This window comes from Bombina bombina, chromosome 6 (assembly GCF_027579735.1).
Source record: "Bombina bombina isolate aBomBom1 chromosome 6, aBomBom1.pri, whole genome shotgun sequence".
NCBI lineage: Eukaryota > Metazoa > Chordata > Amphibia > Anura > Bombinatoridae > Bombina > Bombina bombina.
This window is the reverse complement of record NC_069504.1, coordinates 316,659,923-316,680,953: the sequence shown is the minus strand read 5'-3', so window position 1 is coordinate 316,680,953 and position 21,031 is coordinate 316,659,923. Positions and strand designations below refer to the sequence as shown.

Below are 21,031 nucleotides of genomic sequence, written 5' to 3'. Positions count from 1 at the left end.
ACTTATGTTACAAAAAATAAAATACCCAGAGTGTTAAAGCAATTCCCTATTCTTGTCAAAGTTATTGATGGTTCCACTCATTTAAAAGGTCCAATAACACACCACACTATTCCACTACTCACTACTACAGGTAATGGACATACTGAATATATCACATTCGATATACTACCTAACTCTATCCATCCTATCATTTTAGGTTACCCTTGGTTGCAGCTGCATAATCCAAGTATTGATTGGGTAACCAATAATATACAATATACATCTCAGTACTGTACCAATACTTGTTATCCTACAATCTCTATAAACCACATACAACCTCAACTACCCCCTGAATACCTTGAGTTTTCAGATGTGTTTAATCTTAAAGAGGCAGAAAATCTACCACCACATAGGCCATTCGATTGTCCTATAGACACTAAACCTAATACCACCATACCTTTTGGTAAAATATATCCTATGTCTAATAAAGAATTACAATACCTTAGAGAATATCTCGATGAAAATTTAAGAAAAGGGTTTATATCCACTTCCACTTCTCCAGCAGCAGCTGGAATGTTTTTTGTGACCAATAAAGACGGTACTATCCGTCCTATTATAGATTACAGGGGTTTAAATGAAATTACAGTAAAGAATCGCTACCCCCTTCCACTCATCCCTGAACTCTTAGAAAGATTAACTGATGCTCAAATCTTTACCAAACTAGATTTGAAAGGTGCGTATAATCTCATACGCATAAGAAAAGGGGATGAGTGGAAAACAGCTTTTAAAACTTGTTATGGCTTATATCAGTACAATGTCATGCCTTTTGGCTTGACAAATGCTCCAGCAACTTTTCAGTTTTTTATAAATGAGATATTCAAGGATTTATTAGATATCTGCGTAGTGATTTATCTAGATGACATTTTAATTTATTCTAAGAACATAACTGATCACATCAAACACGTACGATGGGTTTTAATGAGGTTAAGAGAGCATCATCTATATGCTAAATTAGAAAAATGTCAATTCCATGTAAAGACAATCAAATTTCTGGGTTACATCATCTCCCCAACTGGCATAGAAATGGATCCTGACAAAATAAAGGTTGTTTTGGATTGGCCTGTCCCTACCAATTTAAAATCTCTCCAAAAGTTCCTTGGTTTTTCTAATTTTTACAGAAGATTTATTCAGGGGTATTCTTCCATAGTCCAACCCTTAACTAAATTGACAGGAAAAATTAAATTCTGTTGGACTACTGAAGCACAAGAAGCTTTCGAACATTTGAAAAAATGTTTTACTTCAGCTCCCATCTTACAGCTTCCTGATCCAGAAGCAGATTTTACCTTAGAAGTTGATGCCTCAAATGTTGGTGTTGGGGCAATTTTGTCTCAACGACGCATTGGTTCACAAGTTAACCATCCTGTTGCCTTTTATTCCCGACTCTTGACTCCAGCAGAAAGGAATTACTCTGTGGGTGACCTAGAACTTTTAGCAATAAAAGTTGCCATGGAACATTGGAGGCATATTCTTGAAGGCACATCCAAACCTTTTTTAGTACTTACAGATCACAAGAATCTACAGTACCTAAAGAAAAACAAAACTTTATATTCACGTCAGGTCCGATGGTCCCTTTTTCTAGATCGCTTTAACTATCTCATCCACTACCGTCCAGGATCAAAAAACACTCAAGCAGACTCTCTATCCAGAACTTTTCAGAATGTACCTGAAAAGGAAGAGGCACAAAATATCATACCCACTCACAGATTCTTAGCCTCCATTACCTCATTCCATTCTGATCTACTAAATGCTCAACTCAAAGATTCCACAATCCCTTCAATCTGTATTAAGGATTCTAAGACTGGTTTATATCATTATCACAAACTTCTGTATGTACCCCCAACATTAAGAAAACAATTACTTCATCATTTCCATAATCTTCCATTAGCAGGACATCCGGGTATTACTAAAACCCATGAATTGTTGAATAGAGAATATTGGTGGCCGAAAATGAAACAAGATATTTGTAGCCATATCACTGACTGCCAAGTTTGTTCCCGAACCAAACGACCTTCGCATAAACCATTCGGTTTGTTGACTCCTCTGCCAATACCTGACACTCCTTGGCATATGATTTCAATGGATTTCATTGTAGAGTTACCACCTTCGAAGAACTATACCTGTATCCTAGTAGTCGTTGATCACCTTACTCGTATGGGACATTTCATTCCACTTAAGAAGATACCCTCTGCAACAACCACTGCTACCTGTTTCATCAACCATATCGTAAAATTACATGGTCTACCACTTTCAATAATTACAGATAGGGGGACTCAGTTCACCTCCAGATTCTGGAGGGAATTGTGTCGTCTATTGAAGATCACCCCCAGATTCACAACAGCTTTTCATCCGCAATCTAACGGTTTGACAGAACGACTAAATCAAACGTTAGAGCAGTATCTTCGGTGTTATATATCTCAAGTTCAAGATGATTGGTCAGACTGGCTACCAATGGCGGAATTCGCTTATAATAATTCGATTAACACTTCTACTAAAATGACACCATTTTTTGCTTCTTATGGTTATCATCCGAGAACAATACCCACTTCTAACTTTACCTCATCTTCTCCCTATGCTGTCGAATATATTACTGAACTGAAAAACTCTATACCTTTATTGAAAAAACATCTGGAGAATGCAAAAGATAAACAAAAGTTTTATTTTGACAAGAAACATATACCACCCCCTTCATATAAACCTGGAGATCGTGTATGGTTATCCACGAAAAATATAAAACTGAAAGTTCCCTGCAAAAAATTGGCGACCCAATTTATAGGTCCCTTCAAAATTAAGAAAATCCTAAATCCTAATGCAGTCGTTCTCCATTTGCCAGCTCATCTACGGATTCATCCTTCCTTCCATGTGTCTCTCTTGAAACCTTATTCTGGTACATTAGACTCACTACCCGGGACTGATTCCTCTGATACGGATTTGTGTGCAGATCAGTCTGACTTCGAGGTGGAAAAGATCTTGGATTCCCGCAACCGTTGGAGACGAGTTGAATATCTGGTCCGTTGGTTGGGATATGGTCCTGAAGATGACTCCTGGATTCCCTTACGTGATATTCAGGCTCCAGAGCTCTTACGTGAATTTCATCTTCGCAACCCTTCCAAACCTGGGTCTCTGCTCCCAGGAGGTCCGCCTTGAGATGGGGGATCTGTCATGATTCCACCTTAAATCCCTTTGTCCACCTTTACTATTCACCTATAAAAGGATACCAGACACACCTGTCTAATGCTTGATTATTGAAGTTGTGTTTCTGAAGAACTTCCTGTTCCTCCGGTTCTACTCTCTCAAGCCTTTATCTAATTTCTGAGAATCATCTACATTGGATCAAGTTTTCACTTTCAAAGAGTATCTCTACTGATTATATCTTACAAAACTTACTTCTCCAAGGTATTTATCCCTTGCCGTAATCTATAGCCTGAATCTGTGACGTCATCTCACACGCTGTATCACAGGATCGTACAGCTCTCACATCTTACAGCCTCCTCCTCTCTGACCTGTTCAGTGAACGCTGCCTAATCATTAACGCTGCTTCCCAGCTGTGTCTTCGATACATTTCAGTCTCCGATAAGGTACAAACATCCTCAAGCTCATAAACTGTTTTTGCCTCAAGTAAGATTATCTTATAACTTACAAACTATATTTTTGTCAATTCAAGTTTACATATTATTATTATCGGATATATATATTTTTTTCTATCTTTTTGCTCACCATTTTTGTCTCCTATTTTTCTCTTGTGCGCACAGAGTGTATTATTTTTTGTCATTTATACAGCCTGTCTCTAGTAAGACAAACCTTATTTCTGAGTGAGTTTACTTTAAGAATCTTATTTCTCAGATTTTCCACTCTGTATTATTTTTTATTTACACAAATCACTTATCAATTACTAATATTAAGTTGCTTTATTCCATGAGTTTAACTTATTCAAAGCTATATTTGTTAAATATTGGAAAAAAGCTACAATTCTATTTTTATTTTCCTGGAGACATGACACATATTTATAAAACTGGGATCACGAGGCTCTGGAAATAGCCTTGTCTTCTCTGGGGGCAGCGTTTGACTGTCATATGAGGGGGTCTAGTCTTTTCAGGGACTGGGATCTTTACAACCTGTGGCAGTTCAGCTAAATGTTATACAACTGTTGGGAGCTTTGTATTCTGTTTGAAGAGTAGTTCATTTTGATGTGTTATAATAAAGCCTAAACATTGCTGTTGATTCTGATTTTCCATTTACTACTTCAATGTACTTATTCTAAACATATAATTTATTTAGTTAATTTAAATAACTGTAGGAACTCAGATTTGTTGGGGTAAGAAAACACAATTTATTTCTTATGGCACAGAGAGTCCACAACATCATTCCAATTACTAGTGGGATATTCAACTCCTGGCAAGCAGGAGGAGGCAAGGAGCACCCCAGCAAAGCTGTTAAGTGTAACTTCCCTTACCCATAATCCCCAGTAATTCTCTTTGCCTTTGTCAATGGAGGATGTGCGAAGATGGTGTCTGAAGATATTTAATCCTTTTATGGGAACTTTTCTCTGCAAGCAAGGATTAGGGGCTATGATGTGTCCATGTCAATCTCTTTAGTAAGAGTAATAGTGACTATTAGCAGTGAGAAAGCTGCAAGGTTGTCTTTGCTTTATTTCTAACATTATTGATACCCTTTCATAGAAAGCCAAAGTTGGTTACTCTGCTCCTTCTTTTTCTTCAGGTCCCTGATAGAGAGTGGAGTATATATCACACCTAAGAGACTGTTCCTGCCACTGCAACTGGATCCACAGGTAAGTGCCTTTACCTTCTAGGTATTGAAGGACAGCACTTTGGAGGTTAATTCCTCTTGTGGATGCTCATCTGGAGAAGAAGGAGCTAAAATATAGTCTCCTTAAAGAATTGTCAGTGGGGACAGTTTGGCAGGCACTGAAGTGTGTGGGACCTTAAGGGGTTAATTTCCCTTTTTTAATTTTTTTATTGAGAGACTGGCTGAAGGGCATTGGGTCAGAAGGAGATCCTTTATTTGATGTAGGATCAAGGTTTTTGTAAATGTATTTCTTATGGGGTTCGAATGCACTCGGTTTATTTGAACTCACTGTGAGACAGATATATAAGAAATGCACACCTTTTAGTGGCGCAGTTTCTTTTCTGAGGTCCGGTCACTTGACCTCCGCTTTCCGCTCATACTTACTCTGAGCTGAGTAAAAGGCAATGCGTGTATGTAGTGGAGGGCACAAATGATCTATGAATATTATCCTCAGTTTCCTCTGAAGCGTTCCTGCTCTGACAGCATTTTGTTTCTGACAGCGGACTGCATGCAACTTTTCTTTGCATCTTCCTGTACTAATCTGGTCCGGTGTGGTAAGGCTCCTCAGCTTGCTGAGGTATAGAGGAGTCAGGGATTTTTTTTTATTTTATAATGTCTATATTTTACTTCATTATAAGCTTTATTGGAAGAAGGAGCTATAACGGTTTCTTTTCTTAAAGTGTCATACCGGTTCTCTTAAAGTGACATACCGGTTATTTTATTTTTTATTTTATTTTTTTCCACTATTACTATTGGGAAATTCTCAACTATGGACACAGACAATATGCAGGTCCAGGACCCTATTTCTTTGGATAAATGTTTATAATGTTTAGAGGCCCAAATTGTTTTACCTATGCAATTTTGTTCCTCATGCTTAGCTTAGACTCTCAAATTCAAAGATAAATTACTCCCTTCTGAGTCAATTGTCTCTCAGGATAATGATTTTCAGGATATGCCTCAGCTTTCTCTTCAAAAGTCCCAAGCTTTAGTAGTTTCACATTCAGTCACCTCCGGATCATCTCAACCTCCTGGGGTGTTTATATGCCAGGAGATTTTGCTGCACAGATAACCTCTGCTGTGTCTGCGACTTTATCTGCTTTCCCTGACCTGGGTAAGCATAAGAGGAAATCTAAACATATTTCTACTAGCAAGGTTTCTGATTGTTCTAAATCTGCATTGGTCAACCTTTCTCAAGTGTCTGACGAGGTGGAAAATTCAGTAGCTTCTGAAGGTGAAATCTCAGATTCTGACACTTAGGCAGAAAAATCTTCAGAACCTGAAGAGGTTAATTTTAGATTTAAGCTTGAACACCTCCACTTACTTCTGAAGGAGGTCCTACCTACTTTGGATGACTCGGAACCTTCAGTTGCTGTCAACTACAAAAAGTCTTCTAAACTTAATAGAGTTTATGATTCTCCATCTTCTGATGATGTTTTTCCTGTTCCAGACAAGATGTCTGAAATTATAGCTCAGGAATGGGATAAGCCAGGGGTTCCTTTTTCCCCTTCCCCTGTTTTAAAAAAAAATGTTTCCTGTTGCTGACTCCATTCATGACTCATGGCTCACTGTGCCTAAATTAGAAGGAGCTATCTCTACTCTAGCTAAAAGAACTACCATTCCTATAGAGCAGCGGTTCCCAACCTTTTATCTTTCCCATACCCCTTGATTAGGTTTTTTTATTTGTGAGTACCGCCTCTCATCATTACCCCCACACATCCTTCAAAATAAAGGAAGCGCTTTTTTTATAGGGGAGGTAAGCTATACCTGAATGGCATACAACTGTACGTGTATCAACAGGATTAAAGCACATATCTCATTCTTAGGAGGAGCCCTGCTGTGTGGCTAGCGCCCCTGGCAGCTGCCTGGTTGCCTCTAAACACGGCCCTGGGGGGGAGTCAAAGTGTAATGATCATAAAAATAAATATTTACATTTGTGAGATCAGATCGATATTAACCACCCAGCCACTATGGACGTTTTTAGTTGGAAGTGAAGCAATCTGAATCAAGCAAGCACTAGCAGCAGTACTTTACTTACTGGCACTGACTATAACTTATTTGGGGATGCAGACCTGCCTCGCCTGTGTGACTCGCAAACTCCATGGCTGTACCACACGTGTCCATACAGCTATGCTGCTGTAGTGCCGCTTCTAACTGCGCACTTGCAGTCAAAATTTTGTGCACCTCACGGGGGTGGAAGGAGTAGGAGGCTAAGCTGTCTGGTGACACAGGGTGATCATTAATATGTTGTCAGGGTTTTTACCCTGCTTTGTTTGCCATGTGCTGCTGGCAGCCATTTTACTCACCTTTCTTGCTGAATCTGGTTCAGAGTGTGTGATGCTGCTCATTTCCTGCACGCCCTCTTAAGGTCAGACTGTTGTACATCATCCATGTGAGACAGGTTGCAGTCTCAGAATTGTGATGTCATCACTTATTATTTAAAGGGCCTCTGTTCAGTATGCTTTGCCATTGCGTTGTCTCAGACCTGTTTGTGAGTTCCTGTGTATTACCTGGCTAGTCTGACGTCTCTTCTGGTTCCTGATCCCTGGCTTGTTCCTGACTTTGCTGTTCTCCTTGTTCCTGATTCCGGCTCGTCTGACTACTCGTTTTGGCTCCTGACTTGGCTCGTCTGACTACCAGCTCTGGTTTTGACTCCTGGCTTGTTATGACTTATGGACTTTTTATTATTTTTGTTATTAATAAAGGTGTGATTATTTTTGCACTTCTTTTCTCAGTCTTAACCTGGCACCCTGACATATGTGGATCGGAGTCATCCACACCCGGTCCACATATTTCAGGTGCAGGGGCTCCCATCTGCCTATATGCCAGGCCAGGACTTCACATGTCACTTTCCGGCTAAGCGTTCCTTCCTTCCACAGTTCCATGATGGTTATTAGTTGATGACCCATTAAGAGTGCCCCTGACCCTCCCCCCGCATCTTCCACCATTACCAACAATATTTCTGCGTACCCCCAACCAGTCCACCAAGTACCCCCAGGGGTACGCGTACCACAGGTTAGGAACCGCTGCTATAGAGGATAGTTGTTCCTTTAAGGATCCCATGGATAAGAAGTTAGAGGCTTACTTAAAGAAGATGTACATCCATCAGGGATTACAGTGGCAACCTTCAGCAATATTGCTATGGTTGCATGAGCAGCATCTTAATGGTGTGATGCCCTGTCTGATCTGATATCAGAGGAGACTACGATTGAGGAGATCCAAGATAGGATCAAGGCTCTTAAGTTAGCCAATACCTTTATCTGCGATGCCAACATGCAGGTAATTAGACTGGGAGCTAAAATATCTAGCTTCACTGTACTAGCTCGTATAGCTCTGTGGTTAAAATCTTGGTTGACTAATGTATCTTCAAAGGTCAAGCTTTTGGCTTCACCTTATAAAGGTAAAACTTTATTTGGTCCTGGTCTGGCAGAAATCATTTCAGAGATTATTGGTGGAAAGGGATCTTTCCTACTTCAGGACAAGAGGAATAGACCTATGGTCGACAGACTTATAATTTTCATTCCTTTCACAACTTTAAGGGACAGAAGTCATCCTCTTCCTCTTCCAAACCAGATCATTCCAGGCCCTCTTGGAAGTCCAACCAGCCATGGAATAAGGGAAAACAAAACAAGAAACCTTCTGCTGACTCTAAATCAGCATGAAGGATGCACCCCCGATCCAATTTTGTATCAAGTGGGGGGCAGGCTTTCCTTTTTTCAACAGGCTTGGATACGAGATGTCCCAAATCCATGGGCTGTGGACATAGTATTCCAGGTTTACAAAATAGGATTCAAATCTTGTCCTCCAAGGGGCAGATTTCTCCTGTCCAGACTATCCTCAAACCAGGTAAAGAGGGAGGCATTCTTAAATTGCATAGAGGACCTATCCTCCCTGGGAGTTGTACCAGTCCCTCTAGATAAGCAAGGTCAAGGATTCTATTCAAATGTTTTCAACTAGCAAAATCTCATACAGAGATGTTGCTGTCTTTTCTACATTCCCATGGATGGAAAGTGAATCTGGAGAGGAGTTCTTTAGTTCTATATACAAGAGTGTGTTTCTTAGGAACAATCCTAGATTCCCTGCCCATGAAGATTTTCCTGACGGATGTCAGAAAATACAAATTCTTACTTTTTGCCTTTCTCTCCAATCTGCTATTTGTCCATCAGTGGCTCAATGCATGGAGGTAATTGGTCTGATGGTGGCTTCCATGGACATCATTCCTTTGCTCGGTTCCATCTGAGACCTCTGCAACTATGCATGCTCAGTCAGTGGAATGGAGACCATTCAGATTTATCACAGAGGATAGATCTGGATCCCCTAACAAGAGACTCTCTGTTGTGGTGGATATTTCAGGAATATCTGGATCGGGCACTTGCTTCCTGAGACCTTCCTGGGTGATTGTGACTACGGACGCCAGCCTATTAGGCTGGGGAGCTGTTTGGGGCTCTCTAAAAGCTCAGGGCCTATGGACTCAGGAGCCGTCTTCTCTCCCCACAAACATCTTGGAGTTGAGACCAATCTTCAATGCCTTGGTAGCTTTGCCTCAATTATCTTTAGTCCGGTTTATCAGATTCCAGTCGGACAACATCACCTCAGTGGCTTACATCAACCACCAGGGAGGGACTCTGAGTTCCTAGGCTATGAAGGAGGTGACTCGCATTCTGCAGTGGGCGGAAGCTCACGATTGCCTACTATCTGCCATCCACATTTCAGGAGTGGACAACTGGGAGGCGGATTTTCTGAGCAGACAGACTTTTCACCCCGGGGGGTGGGCTCTCCATCCAGAAGTGTTCTCTCAGATAACCTTCAGGTGGGGGGTTTCAGAGGTGGATCTGATGGCGTTTCATCAAAACGCCAAGCTTCCAAAGTATGGTTCAAGGTCAAGAGATCCTCAGGCCGCTCTGATAGATACTCTAGCGGTGCATTGGATCTTCTCTCTGTCGTACCTGTTTCCTCCATTTGATCTCCTTCCATGAGTCATTGCTCGTATCAAACAGGAGAGAGCATCAGTAATTCTAATAGCTCCTGCATGGCCTCGCAGAATCTGGTTTGCAGATCTATTGAAGATGTCATCATTTCCTCCTTGGAGGTTACTTCTGAGGAAGGACCTTCTAATTCAGGGTCCATTCCTCCATCCAAATTTAGATTCTCTAAAGCTGACTGCTTAGAGATTGAACGTCTAGTCCTATCTAGACATGTTTTTCGGAAGCGTCATTGATACTATGCTTCAGGCTCCTAAACCTGTTACTCGTAGGATTTACCATAAGGTATGGCGTAAATACCTTCATTGGTGCGAATCTAAGGATTTCTCCTGGAGCCGGGTGAGAATTTCCCGAATCTTATCTTTTCTTCAGGATGGCCTGGAGAAAGGTTTGTCAGTTAGTACTCTGAAAGGTCAGATTTCAGTACTGTCTATTCTTTTGCATAAACATCTAGCAGATTTGTCAGATGTTCAAGCTTTTGTTCATGCCCTGGTCAGAATCATGCCTGTGTTTAAACCTCCTTGGAGCCTTAACCTAGTTTTCAAAGTTTTGCAGCAGGCTCCGTTTGAGCCAATGCATGTTGTTGATATAAAATTCTTATCTTGGAAATTTTTGCTTCTCCTTGCTATTTCTTCCTCTCGCAGAGTTTCTGAGCTTTCAGCTCTGCAGTGTGATTCCCTGTATCTTATTTTGTATGCAGATAAGGTGGTCCTTCGTACAAAATTGGGTTTTCTCCCTAAGGTGGTGTCGGACCGAAACATTAATCAGGCAATTGTCGTTCCTTCTTTTTGTCCTAATCCTTCTTCCCATAAGGAAAGTCTTTTGCATAACCTGGATGTTGTGCATGCTCTAAACTTTTACCTTCAAGCTACTAAAGATTTTCTGCAATCTTCTGCCCTGTTTGTTGTTTTCTACTACCCTTTCCCTCTGGTTAAGGAGTATGATTCGTTTCGCTTATGAGACAGCTGGACAGCAGCCTCCGGAGAGAATTACGGCTCAATCCACTAGGGCTGTCTCCTCTTCTTGGGTTTTCAAAACAGATTTGCAAGGAGGCAACATGGTCCTCTTTGCATACTTTTTCCAAATTCTACAAATTGAGGCCTCTTTTGGGAGAAAGGTTCTTCAAGCGGTGGTGCCTTCAGTTTAGGTCCTCCTGCCTTGTTCTCCCTCCCTTTTCATTCTGTGTCCTCTAGCTTGGGTATTGGTTCCCACTAGTAATTGGAATGGCATTGTGAACTCTGCATGCTATATGAAAGAAAACAAAATTTATGCTTACCTGATAAATTTCTTTCTTTCCGGGCATGGAGAATCCACGACCCCACCCTCTTTTTAAATTATAATTTTGCAGTTTTTTGAGTAAACCTCAGGCACCTCTATACCCTTGTGTTTCTTCTTTTTCCATTTTCCTTCGGCCGAATGTTGGGATTATGGGTAATGCTCTTTGCCTCCTCCTGCTGGCCAGGAGTTGAATATCCCACTAGTAATTGGAATGACGTAGTGGACTCTCCATGCTCGGAAAGAATGAAATTTAACAGGTAAGCATAAATTTAGTTTTTTACCAAAAAGCTATAAACTTTTTAAAAGAATTGTACATTGACACGAGTAATATAAAAAAAAATAGGTGTTAGACCCAGTGAAGTTATTAAAGACAATTTTTCAAAATTGGAGAGAAAATATCAGGACCTATATTAAGAGTTTGATCAATGAGGATATCAGAAAGGTTTTCATTCCCTAGAGATAACACTAAAAAGGCCTCCTTACTGCATTAAGTGGAAATAACATATGGTGTTTATTTATTATTGAATGTATTTGACATCAGTTTCATTTTACCTCACTTGGGAAACGCAAGCTAATCTATAATATATAAAAGAAGACTAACTGAATGACTTATCAACGCCCAGCTAAAACCGTTTAACCTAGGAATGTGAAATTTGGAAGGTACATTGTTTTTATGACGTAGGCACCCATTAAGGAAGGATTTTTGGAAATGATGTCCCTAAGGGGGTGAACTTTTTTATGAGGATACCTATATATCAAAAACAGACAATGTTACAGACGTGAAAATTGGTAATAAGATTCTCCTTGAAAAATAAAGAAACACGTGTTTTACAATTTCCCCAAAATCCACTTAAGGAGGGACAAAATAGGGGGGCTGATTAATGAGGATACCTTTATCTCAAAAACCGACAATGTTACAGACGTGAAAATTGGTATTTGATTCTCCTTGAAAAATAAAGAAACTCATGTTTTACCATTTTCCCAAAATCCACTTTAGGGGGGATTACAAGGAGGGGTGACTTATGAGGCTACCCATAGCTCAAAAATCAAAGATGTTACAGACATGAAAATTGGTATTTAGATTCTCCTTAAAAAAAAAGAAATATGCGTTTTAACATTTCCAGAAAAACCACTTAAGGGGGGGGTAAAAAGAGTAGGGGGGCTGATTTATGAGGATACCTATATCTCAAAAACCAAAGTTGTTACAGACGTGAAAATTGGTATTTAGATTCTCCTTGATAAAGAAACACGTGTTTTAACATTTCCTCAAAATCCACTTAAAGGGGGTCAAAAGGGGGGGGGGGGCTTATTTATGAGGAAGCCTATATCTCAAAAACCAAAGATGTTATAGATGTGAAAATTGGTATTTAGATTATTCTTTAAAAATAAATACGTGATTTAACATTTCCCCAAAATCCACTTAAGGGTGGTCAAAAGGGGAGGGGGATTGATTTATGAGGAAGCCTATGGGGTCGACCCACTCTGCTTCAGGTCTGCCGCTCCTTAACTCGCCCGCCATCTCTGAGGTGGCAGACAGCAATCAGCCCAATCCGATCGGGTTGATTGACACCCCAGAACTGCTGGTGCACTGATAAATGCTGACAGCGTGTCAAGAGTATGTCAAGGGAACTGAAATTTAAAGAGCTTGAATAAGAATGTAACATCAAGTGCTTTAGAACCACAACTGCTAGGATATGACACTATTAAATAGGGTGTATTGTATTAGTGAATAGTATGGGATACACATGGTGAACCTGCGCAACAATGTATTACTCAGTAATCACCCAATACAATTTTAATATACAGGTGCAGTTTCCCACATATCCCCTATGGCTGCCACATGTGTCAGGGTTGACACTGTGGAAGGAAAAAATAAAGCAGCAGGGGTAGTTGAAAACAATCCTGATATAAGAGTTGTATGCAGTTTAATGTTTATAATATTCAGACTCTTGCAAGAGAAAACAAAATATGGCTGCCACACACTGAGAAAAACTTATGGAAGTGAGAGGATCAGAACAAATACAAATAATATTGGCACTCATATAAGTTTAGATTTCTTTTTAGGAGAGTAAGGCAAAGATACAATGTTCTGCGGTAGCTCAGAGGATTAAACTAGAGCAGTGCTTACCAAGCAGGAGCGCGAAGCAAAACTCGCCACAAGCTGAGGAAGTGAGCAGAGAATAGGAGCTGCTGCTATCAGCGGTAATGTGAAGCTGGCGGATGACGTCACCGCGTTCCCGTAGAACACTGCTGTGAGCTGACAGGCAAGGAGAGCGGTAGCTGGAACCGGAGTGCGGCAGAGAGATAAAGCAGAGTCCCCTCAACTTTAAATATAGAACACAGGAAAAACGATAAGTTGCCTTAAAATAATACAAGACAACAGAGATAGGAGTTTCAATGTTAAGTTTCTCAGGAGTTCAGAGGTTTGTGAACAGCGTTCACAGGATGGCATAGGTTCACAGAGGATCTAGGAAAGATTACTGCAATACTAAGCAATGAGATATCATGAGGAGGAGCCTTAAATAGGGAAAGGAGTGAGACTGCACTGGGTCTTAAAGGTATAGTGGTTATGTGATACCTGACACAGCGTATGCTGTCGGCATTTATCGATGTGCGGCGGACATGAAACGATACAGCGTATCATGTCCGTCCGCACCGTAATAAATTGAGCCCTAAATCTAAAAAAACAAAGCTGTTACAGGTGTGAAAATTGGTATTTAGATTCTTCTTTAAAAATAAATACGTGTTTTAACATTTCCTGAAATCCACTTAAGAGGGGGTCAAAAAGGGGGGGCGGTTGATTTATGAGGATACCTATATCTCAAAAATCTGTGAAAATTGGTATTTACATTCTCCTTTAAAAATAAAAAAACGAGATTTACCATTTCCCAAACATCCAATTAAGGGGGGTCAATTTATCTATATTTCAAAAACCAAAGACGTTACAGACATGAAAATTGTTATTTAGATTATGAGAAACTCCAAGAATTAACGAAAACTCAAGAAGTTCATGTCAGCGAGTGTGCAACACGAACAGGACACACGTGAGGGCACATGTCGTTGCGAGTGGTTGGTTGGGTTTTTCGCTATTTTTTACAAATCACAAAATCCACGCGGATCAGCCGCGGGCAACAGCTACTATATATATATATATATATATATATATATATATATATATAAATGTCAAAAACCACACTTCTTCATAAATCAGTTCACATTGTTACTATCTACACTACTAAGCATACATTCTTACATTCTGTTATTTTCTTTAACAGAATGTTTTATATTTACTTTTTTCTTATTGACATTTAATCTTACAGTTATTTTTTCATGTACACATTCATTTAAAATGATAACACAATCGTTTTTAATGGTTATAATTTTTTTTAAATTAATTTTACACAAATGATACAAAATCTCAAAGTTTAATCACTGTTTCTATCATTATATATTTGCAAAGCAGCCTTGCATTTTTTTAATTCTAAACAGGTTCTACATAGCATATATAAAATAAGGTGCAATAATATAGATTTATATGCAGCAATACAATAGGAGACCTATACCTAACAATGCATATTGATATAGGCGGAATCAGCTCATTTGAAGAGCTTACTATCTAACAAAAGGAATTCCCACTTAAGGCAATGTAGTTATTAGAAGTATGTTAAATGTTACCTTTGTGTTTACATTAATACAATCCAACTTTGTATACTTTTAGGTTTTGCACCACATGTACCTTAACACCATAAAATTTCAGATTTTGGACCAGAATATTAGTGACATGCTAACAGTTGCACGCAAGTGAAAAGAGGTTTAGCTCAGTTGTTTGTGCACGTTGGGTTTAGCTCTCATATTACAAGTTGAAAGTAAACGCGTGAGCACAATCGTGATTTTACGCTGGTCAACTGTTTTGCGAAACAAAAAAGTTGCACAAAACACATCACACATACGTTAAAAAGTAAAGTTATACTAATTATAACACTTTCTTTTAAAAATTGTTTAAAAAAATTTGTATAAAAAGTTATAGGGTCTCAGGTGTTAGAAAAAAACAAACAAACATGCAAAGGGTTTTAACATAGAGATACATGTCTTAATATGTATATTTATGTGTATATATATTTATATGTTTATGTATGTACATATGTATTTATATGTGTATATTTGTATTTACAGACATTTATACACATAGGAACACATAAATACATATGAACACACTGTGTGTGTGTGTATATATATATATATATATATATACACACATACAGTATCTCACAAAAGTGAGTACACCCCTCACATGTTTCATGTTTGTAAATATTTTATTATATCATTTCATGTGAAGACTGAAGAAATGACACTTTGCTACAATGTAAAGTAGTGAGTGTACAGCCTGTATAACAGTGTAAATTTGCTGTCCCCTCAAAATAACTCAACACACAGCCATTAATGTCTAAACCGTTGGCAACAAAATTGAGTTGTCCAAATTGGGCCCAATTAGCCATTTTCCCTCCCCGGTGTCATGTGACTCGTTAGGTCACAGGTGTGAATGAGGAGCAGGTGTGTTAAATTTGGTATTATCGCTCTCACACTCTCTCATACTGGTCACTGGAAATTCAACATGGCACCTCTTGGCAATGAACTCTCTGAGGATCTGAAAAAACAAATTGTTGCTCTACATAAAGATGGCCTAGGCTATAAGAAGATTGCCAAGACCCTGAAACTGAGCAGCAGCACGGTGGGCAAGACCATACAGCAGTTTCACAGGACAGGTTCCACTCAGAACAGGCCTCACCATGGTCGACCAAAGACGTTGAGTGCACGTGCTCAGCGTCACATCCAGAGGTTGTCTTTGGGAAATAGATGTATGAGTGCTGCCAGCAATGCTGCAGAGGTTGAAGGAGTGGGGGGTCAGCCTGTGAGTGCTCAGACCATATGCCGCACACAGCATCAAATTGGTCTGCATGGCTGTTGTCCTAGAAGGAAGCCTCTTCTAAAGATGATGCACAATAGAGTCCACAAACAGTTTGCTGAAGACAAGCAGACTAAGGACATGGATTACTGGAACATTGTCCTGTGGTCCGATGAGACCAAGGTAAACTTATTTATTTCAGATGGTGTCAAGCATTTGTGGCGGCAACCAGGTGAGTAGTACAAACACAAGTGTGTCTTTGTACAATCAAGCATGGTGGTGGAAGTGTCATGGTCTGGGCCTCCATGAGTTCTGCTGGCACTGGGAAGCTACAATTAATTGAGGGAACCATGAATGCCAACATGTACTGTGACATACTGAAGCAGAGCATAATCCCCTCCCTTCGGAAACTGGGTCACAGGGCAGTATTCCAACATGATAACAACCCCAAACACACCTCCAAGATGACCACTGCCTTGCTAAAGAAGCTGAGGGTAAAGGTGATGGGCTGGCCAAGCATTTCTCCAGACCTAAACCCTATTGAGCATCTGTGGGGCATCCTCAAATAGAAGGTGGGGGAGCACAAGGTCTCTAACATCCACCAGCTCTGTGATGTCGTCATGGAGGAGTGGAAGAGGACTCCAGTGGAAACCTGTGGAGCTCTGGTGAACTGCATGCCCGAGAGGGTTACGGCAGTGCTGAAAATTAATGGTGGCCACACAAAATATTGACACTTTGGGCCCAATTTGGACATTTCCACTTAGGGGTGTACTCACTTTTGTTGCCAACGGTTTAGACATTAATGGCTGTGTGTTGAGTTATTTTGCAATGGAGTTCTTTGCAGTTAAGCAGATGAAAACATGAAAAATCATACACCTAGATTACGAGTTTTGCGTTAGAGGCTGTGCGGTGCTAACGAGCAGTTTATGCTCACCGCTCACTTACAGACAGCCCTGGTATTACTAGTTTTTACAAACCAGACAAGAAGTGAGCATTGAGCAAAATTTTGCTCATTACCGCACTCCAATACCAGAGCTGCTTACGTTAGCGGTGAGCTGGTGTAACGTGCTCGTGCACGATTTCCCCTTAGGAATCAACGGGGAGAGCCGGCTGAAAAAAAGTCTAACACTTGCAAAAAAGCAGCGTAAAGCTCCTTAACGCAGCCCTATTGATTCCTATGGGGAAATATATTTTATTCAAAGTAAATGAAAACAGGAGCACCGGAAGATGTGCAAGTAGCGTTTATTCTCAACAATATCGCTCCATGTAAAAAGCAATACGTTCGTGCTGAAAAAATATCAGGTATCAGCGTGTATAGGTGATACAATGCTGTTTGCACATTGACAGCAGCTGGTTGGTCAATAAGAAGAAGGTTAGAGCTGACGCGTTTCGGCTTCCCAGCCGTAGTCCTAGCCGAATAAAAAGTTAAAAACAAGCGCCCTTTTTCAAGGGCAATCCTTCTTCTTATTGGCCAATCAGTTAAGCCAATCATTACACTGTGACAAATAAGAAGAAGGATTGCCCACGCCAGATGGATGAAGATAGAAGATGCCGTCTGGATGAAGACTTCTGCCTGTCTGGAGGACCACTTCACCTGGCTTGGATGAAGACTTCTCCCGGCTTCGTTGAGGACTTCGGCCCGGTTGGATGAAGACTTCTCCCAGTAAGGTGATCTTCAACGGGTTAGTGTTAGGTTTTTTTAAGGGGGTATTGGGTGGGTTTTAGAGTAGGGTTGGTTGTGTGGGTGGTGGGTTTTAATGTTGGGGGGGATTTGTAATTTTTTTTACAAGTAAAAGAGCTGATTACTTTGGGGCAATGCCCCGCAAAAGGCCCTTTTAAGGGCTATTTGTAATTTAGTGTAGGGTAGGGCTTTTTTTTATTTTGGGGGGCTTTTTTATTTTGTTAGGGGGATTAGATTAGGTGTAATTAGTTTAAAAATCTTGTAATTTGTTTATTATTTTCTGTAATATAGTGGGGGGGGGTTGTACTTTAGATAATTTTATTTAATTGTATTTAATTGTATTTAATTTAGGGAAATAATGTAATTATAGTGTAGTTTTAGGTGTAATTGTAACTTAGGTTAGGTTTTATTTTACAGGTAACTTTGTATTTATTTTAGCTAGGTAGTTAGTAAATAGTTAACAACTATTTACTAACTATTCTACCTAGTTAAAATAAATACAAACTTGCCTGTAAAATAAAAATAAACCCTAAGCTAGCTACAATGTAACTTAGTTATATTGTAGCTAGCTTAGGGTTTATTTTATAGGTAAGTATTTAGTTTTAAATAGGAATTATTTAGTTAATTATATGAATTTTTATTTAGATTTCTTTTAATTATATTTAAGTTAGGGTTAGACTTAGATTTAGGGGTTAATAACTTTAGTATAGTGGCGGCGACGTTGGGGATGGCAGATTAGAGGGTTAGTAAATGTAGGTAGGTGTCGGTGATGTTAGGGATGACAGATTAGGGGTTAATAATATTTAACTAATGTTTGCGAGGAGGGAGTGTGGCGGTTTAGAGGTTAATATGTTTATTATAGTGGCGGCGATGTCCGGTTCGGCAGATTAGGGGTTAAAATTTTTATTTTAGTGTTTGCGATGCAGAAGGGCCTTGGTTTAGGGGTTAATAGGTAGTTTATAGGTGTTAGTGTACTTTTTAGCACTTTAGTTAAGAGTTTTATGCTACAGCGTTGTAGTGTAAAACTCTTAACTACTGACTTTAAAATGCGGTACCAGTCTTGACAAGAGAGGGTTTACCGCTCACTTTTTGGCAGACTCGTAATACCGGCGCTATGCAAGTCCCATTGAAAAAAGAGGATACGCAATTTACGTAAGTGGATTTGCGGTATTTCCAAGTCTGGCCAAAAAAGTGAGCGGTACACCTGTACCTGCAAGACTCGTAATACCACTCGTTAAAAAGCAGCATTAGGACCTCTTAACGCTGCTTTTTAAACCTAGCGCACAAATCGTTATCTAGCCGATAGTTATGCAATATTCCTATTTAATAAAGTGTTATACCGTGTATTTACTGTAAACATTTCATATTCCAATGTTTCAATAGATATTCATAATATATATAACATAATATATATGTGTGTGTGTGTGTGTGTGTATCTATATATTATCATGTATATGTATATATATATATATATATATATATATATAGATAGATAGATAGATAGATAGATAGATAGATAGATATTATTACCATCAGATATATTTAGCAACATGTATTTCTAAATAAGTAGAACATATTTTGCATGTGAAGAACATTGGAATGTGAAATATTAATATTTTCATGTCAGGTTAGTGCTCTTGAAAATATGCGATCATGTTTGCGTGCGACTACGGTGTTAGTTTTTTTCGCTCCATTGACTTTTATGGGGGAATACATTAATGCAATCACAATATTCTAAGTATTTTAAACTTGTAATACAAGCGCTACCTGACGTGCAAAAACACGTATTTCTGATATAGACAAAACACTCATTTTTATGTATTTTTATATTCTATATTTTGTATTCGGTATTGGTTTAAAAAAAACAATTCCCCAAACTTCTTGAGAGACAACAATATGTGAATGTGAAGATGTATGCTTTTTACAAATCTCAATAGTTGGTTGTCTTAGTTCACCCCAAAACAATTTAGCTATTGATCACTTTAAAGGTATTGAGGAAGTCGGTAGCTCCCACGGCACCCCATGTCTTCCCCTGGGCCCAAAACAAATGATAGAAAATGAATGCATCAGTTTTTTCCAAAATAACACATCCCCCCCCCCACACACACACACACACACTAACTCTACATCTGAGCTCCTAGGATCATTTTTGTTGCTTTACAGAGAGAAAACTCTTTATAATCAAGTTCTTGTCGAATTCCCACTCACACATAATTACACAGAGTATTTTTAAGTAAAAATCTACTGAAAGAGGATGCAGCTCACTTAAAATTATATATTTTTAATCAAACAATACAAATTATAAGCACACAGTAAATAGATTATAATTGTACTTAGCTTGAAGATAGCTTTTTTATTTTAGTTTGAACATTGTTATTTTGACTTATTATTTACATCCTTTTTTATGTTTTAAGCACCAAGTGCAGTGTTTATGCTGAATGCAAAAGATGTTGAAGCTGATTTTATAACAGTTACCTGGCAAAAACCACAACAACCAAATGGCATCATTACTCAGTACAGAATAAAGGCGCTTATAAATGAAACTGGAATGGCTATTGAAAATACAATTCTCACAGGAGCAAATAAGGTATTATTTTATTTAACATTGAACATATGGCTTTGTTTATCTCTTTATTTTGTAATGTAATACTTTGTGAATATGTATTTTTCAAGTTCTCTGCTTACCTTCTCCATTAAAGTGTCTATCATCTATTATTATTTTATTTACACTGGTAATATTTTTCAATTTGGGCAAACAAATAATTTCTAACCTGCTTTTCTATAAATTTATACATACTTTTTTATTGATTGAACAAAAATAAAATAAACAAAATAAAACTCTGAGATATTTTATGATTCATTAAACACGTCTTGTTTTTGTTTAAATATTTTTCTTTCTCCCACACTCCGTAGTAGGCCAAAAAGCAAACCCTATAACAAAATGCTACACATTTCCTAAACCAGCTATTTGATTTTCAACCCTTGCATTCATGTATTTGTTTTACATTTTGTCTATAGAGGCTGTTAGTAAGACACAATATTGTTTCCTATTTCAGCCAGCCAGAGCCCCTAAAGGGAAAACTTTGGCTATTCTTGTTCAGGTACTTCCCTCAGTTGCATTTCTACTGCCTGAGGTTGATTATCATATAAAGCCTAAAACAGGTTCATATAACAATAAATTGCAAACAGTACAGCATGGTTCAAGCAACTATCACGTTTATAACAATATTTATGTCTACCCAAACCCATGACACCTTTAACTTCATAATACAGTCAAGTACACCACCATTAGGCAGGCATGTGCATTTGTCTCCTTCGTGAGGAAAGGAATGCCGAAGGTGGTGGATG

At 39.0% G+C, this 21,031-nt stretch overlaps 1 protein-coding gene across 1 annotated transcript in view; it reads left to right on the top strand.

The window, feature by feature from the left end:
- The window catches only part of PTPRQ (protein tyrosine phosphatase receptor type Q), a 538,955-nt gene that overhangs the window by 150,247 nt on the left and 367,677 nt on the right, over positions 1–21,031 (top strand). The window contains 1 exon segment of the mRNA XM_053719240.1: positions 20,098–20,270. Within this exon segment, the coding sequence (XP_053575215.1) occupies positions 20,098–20,270 (173 nt within the window).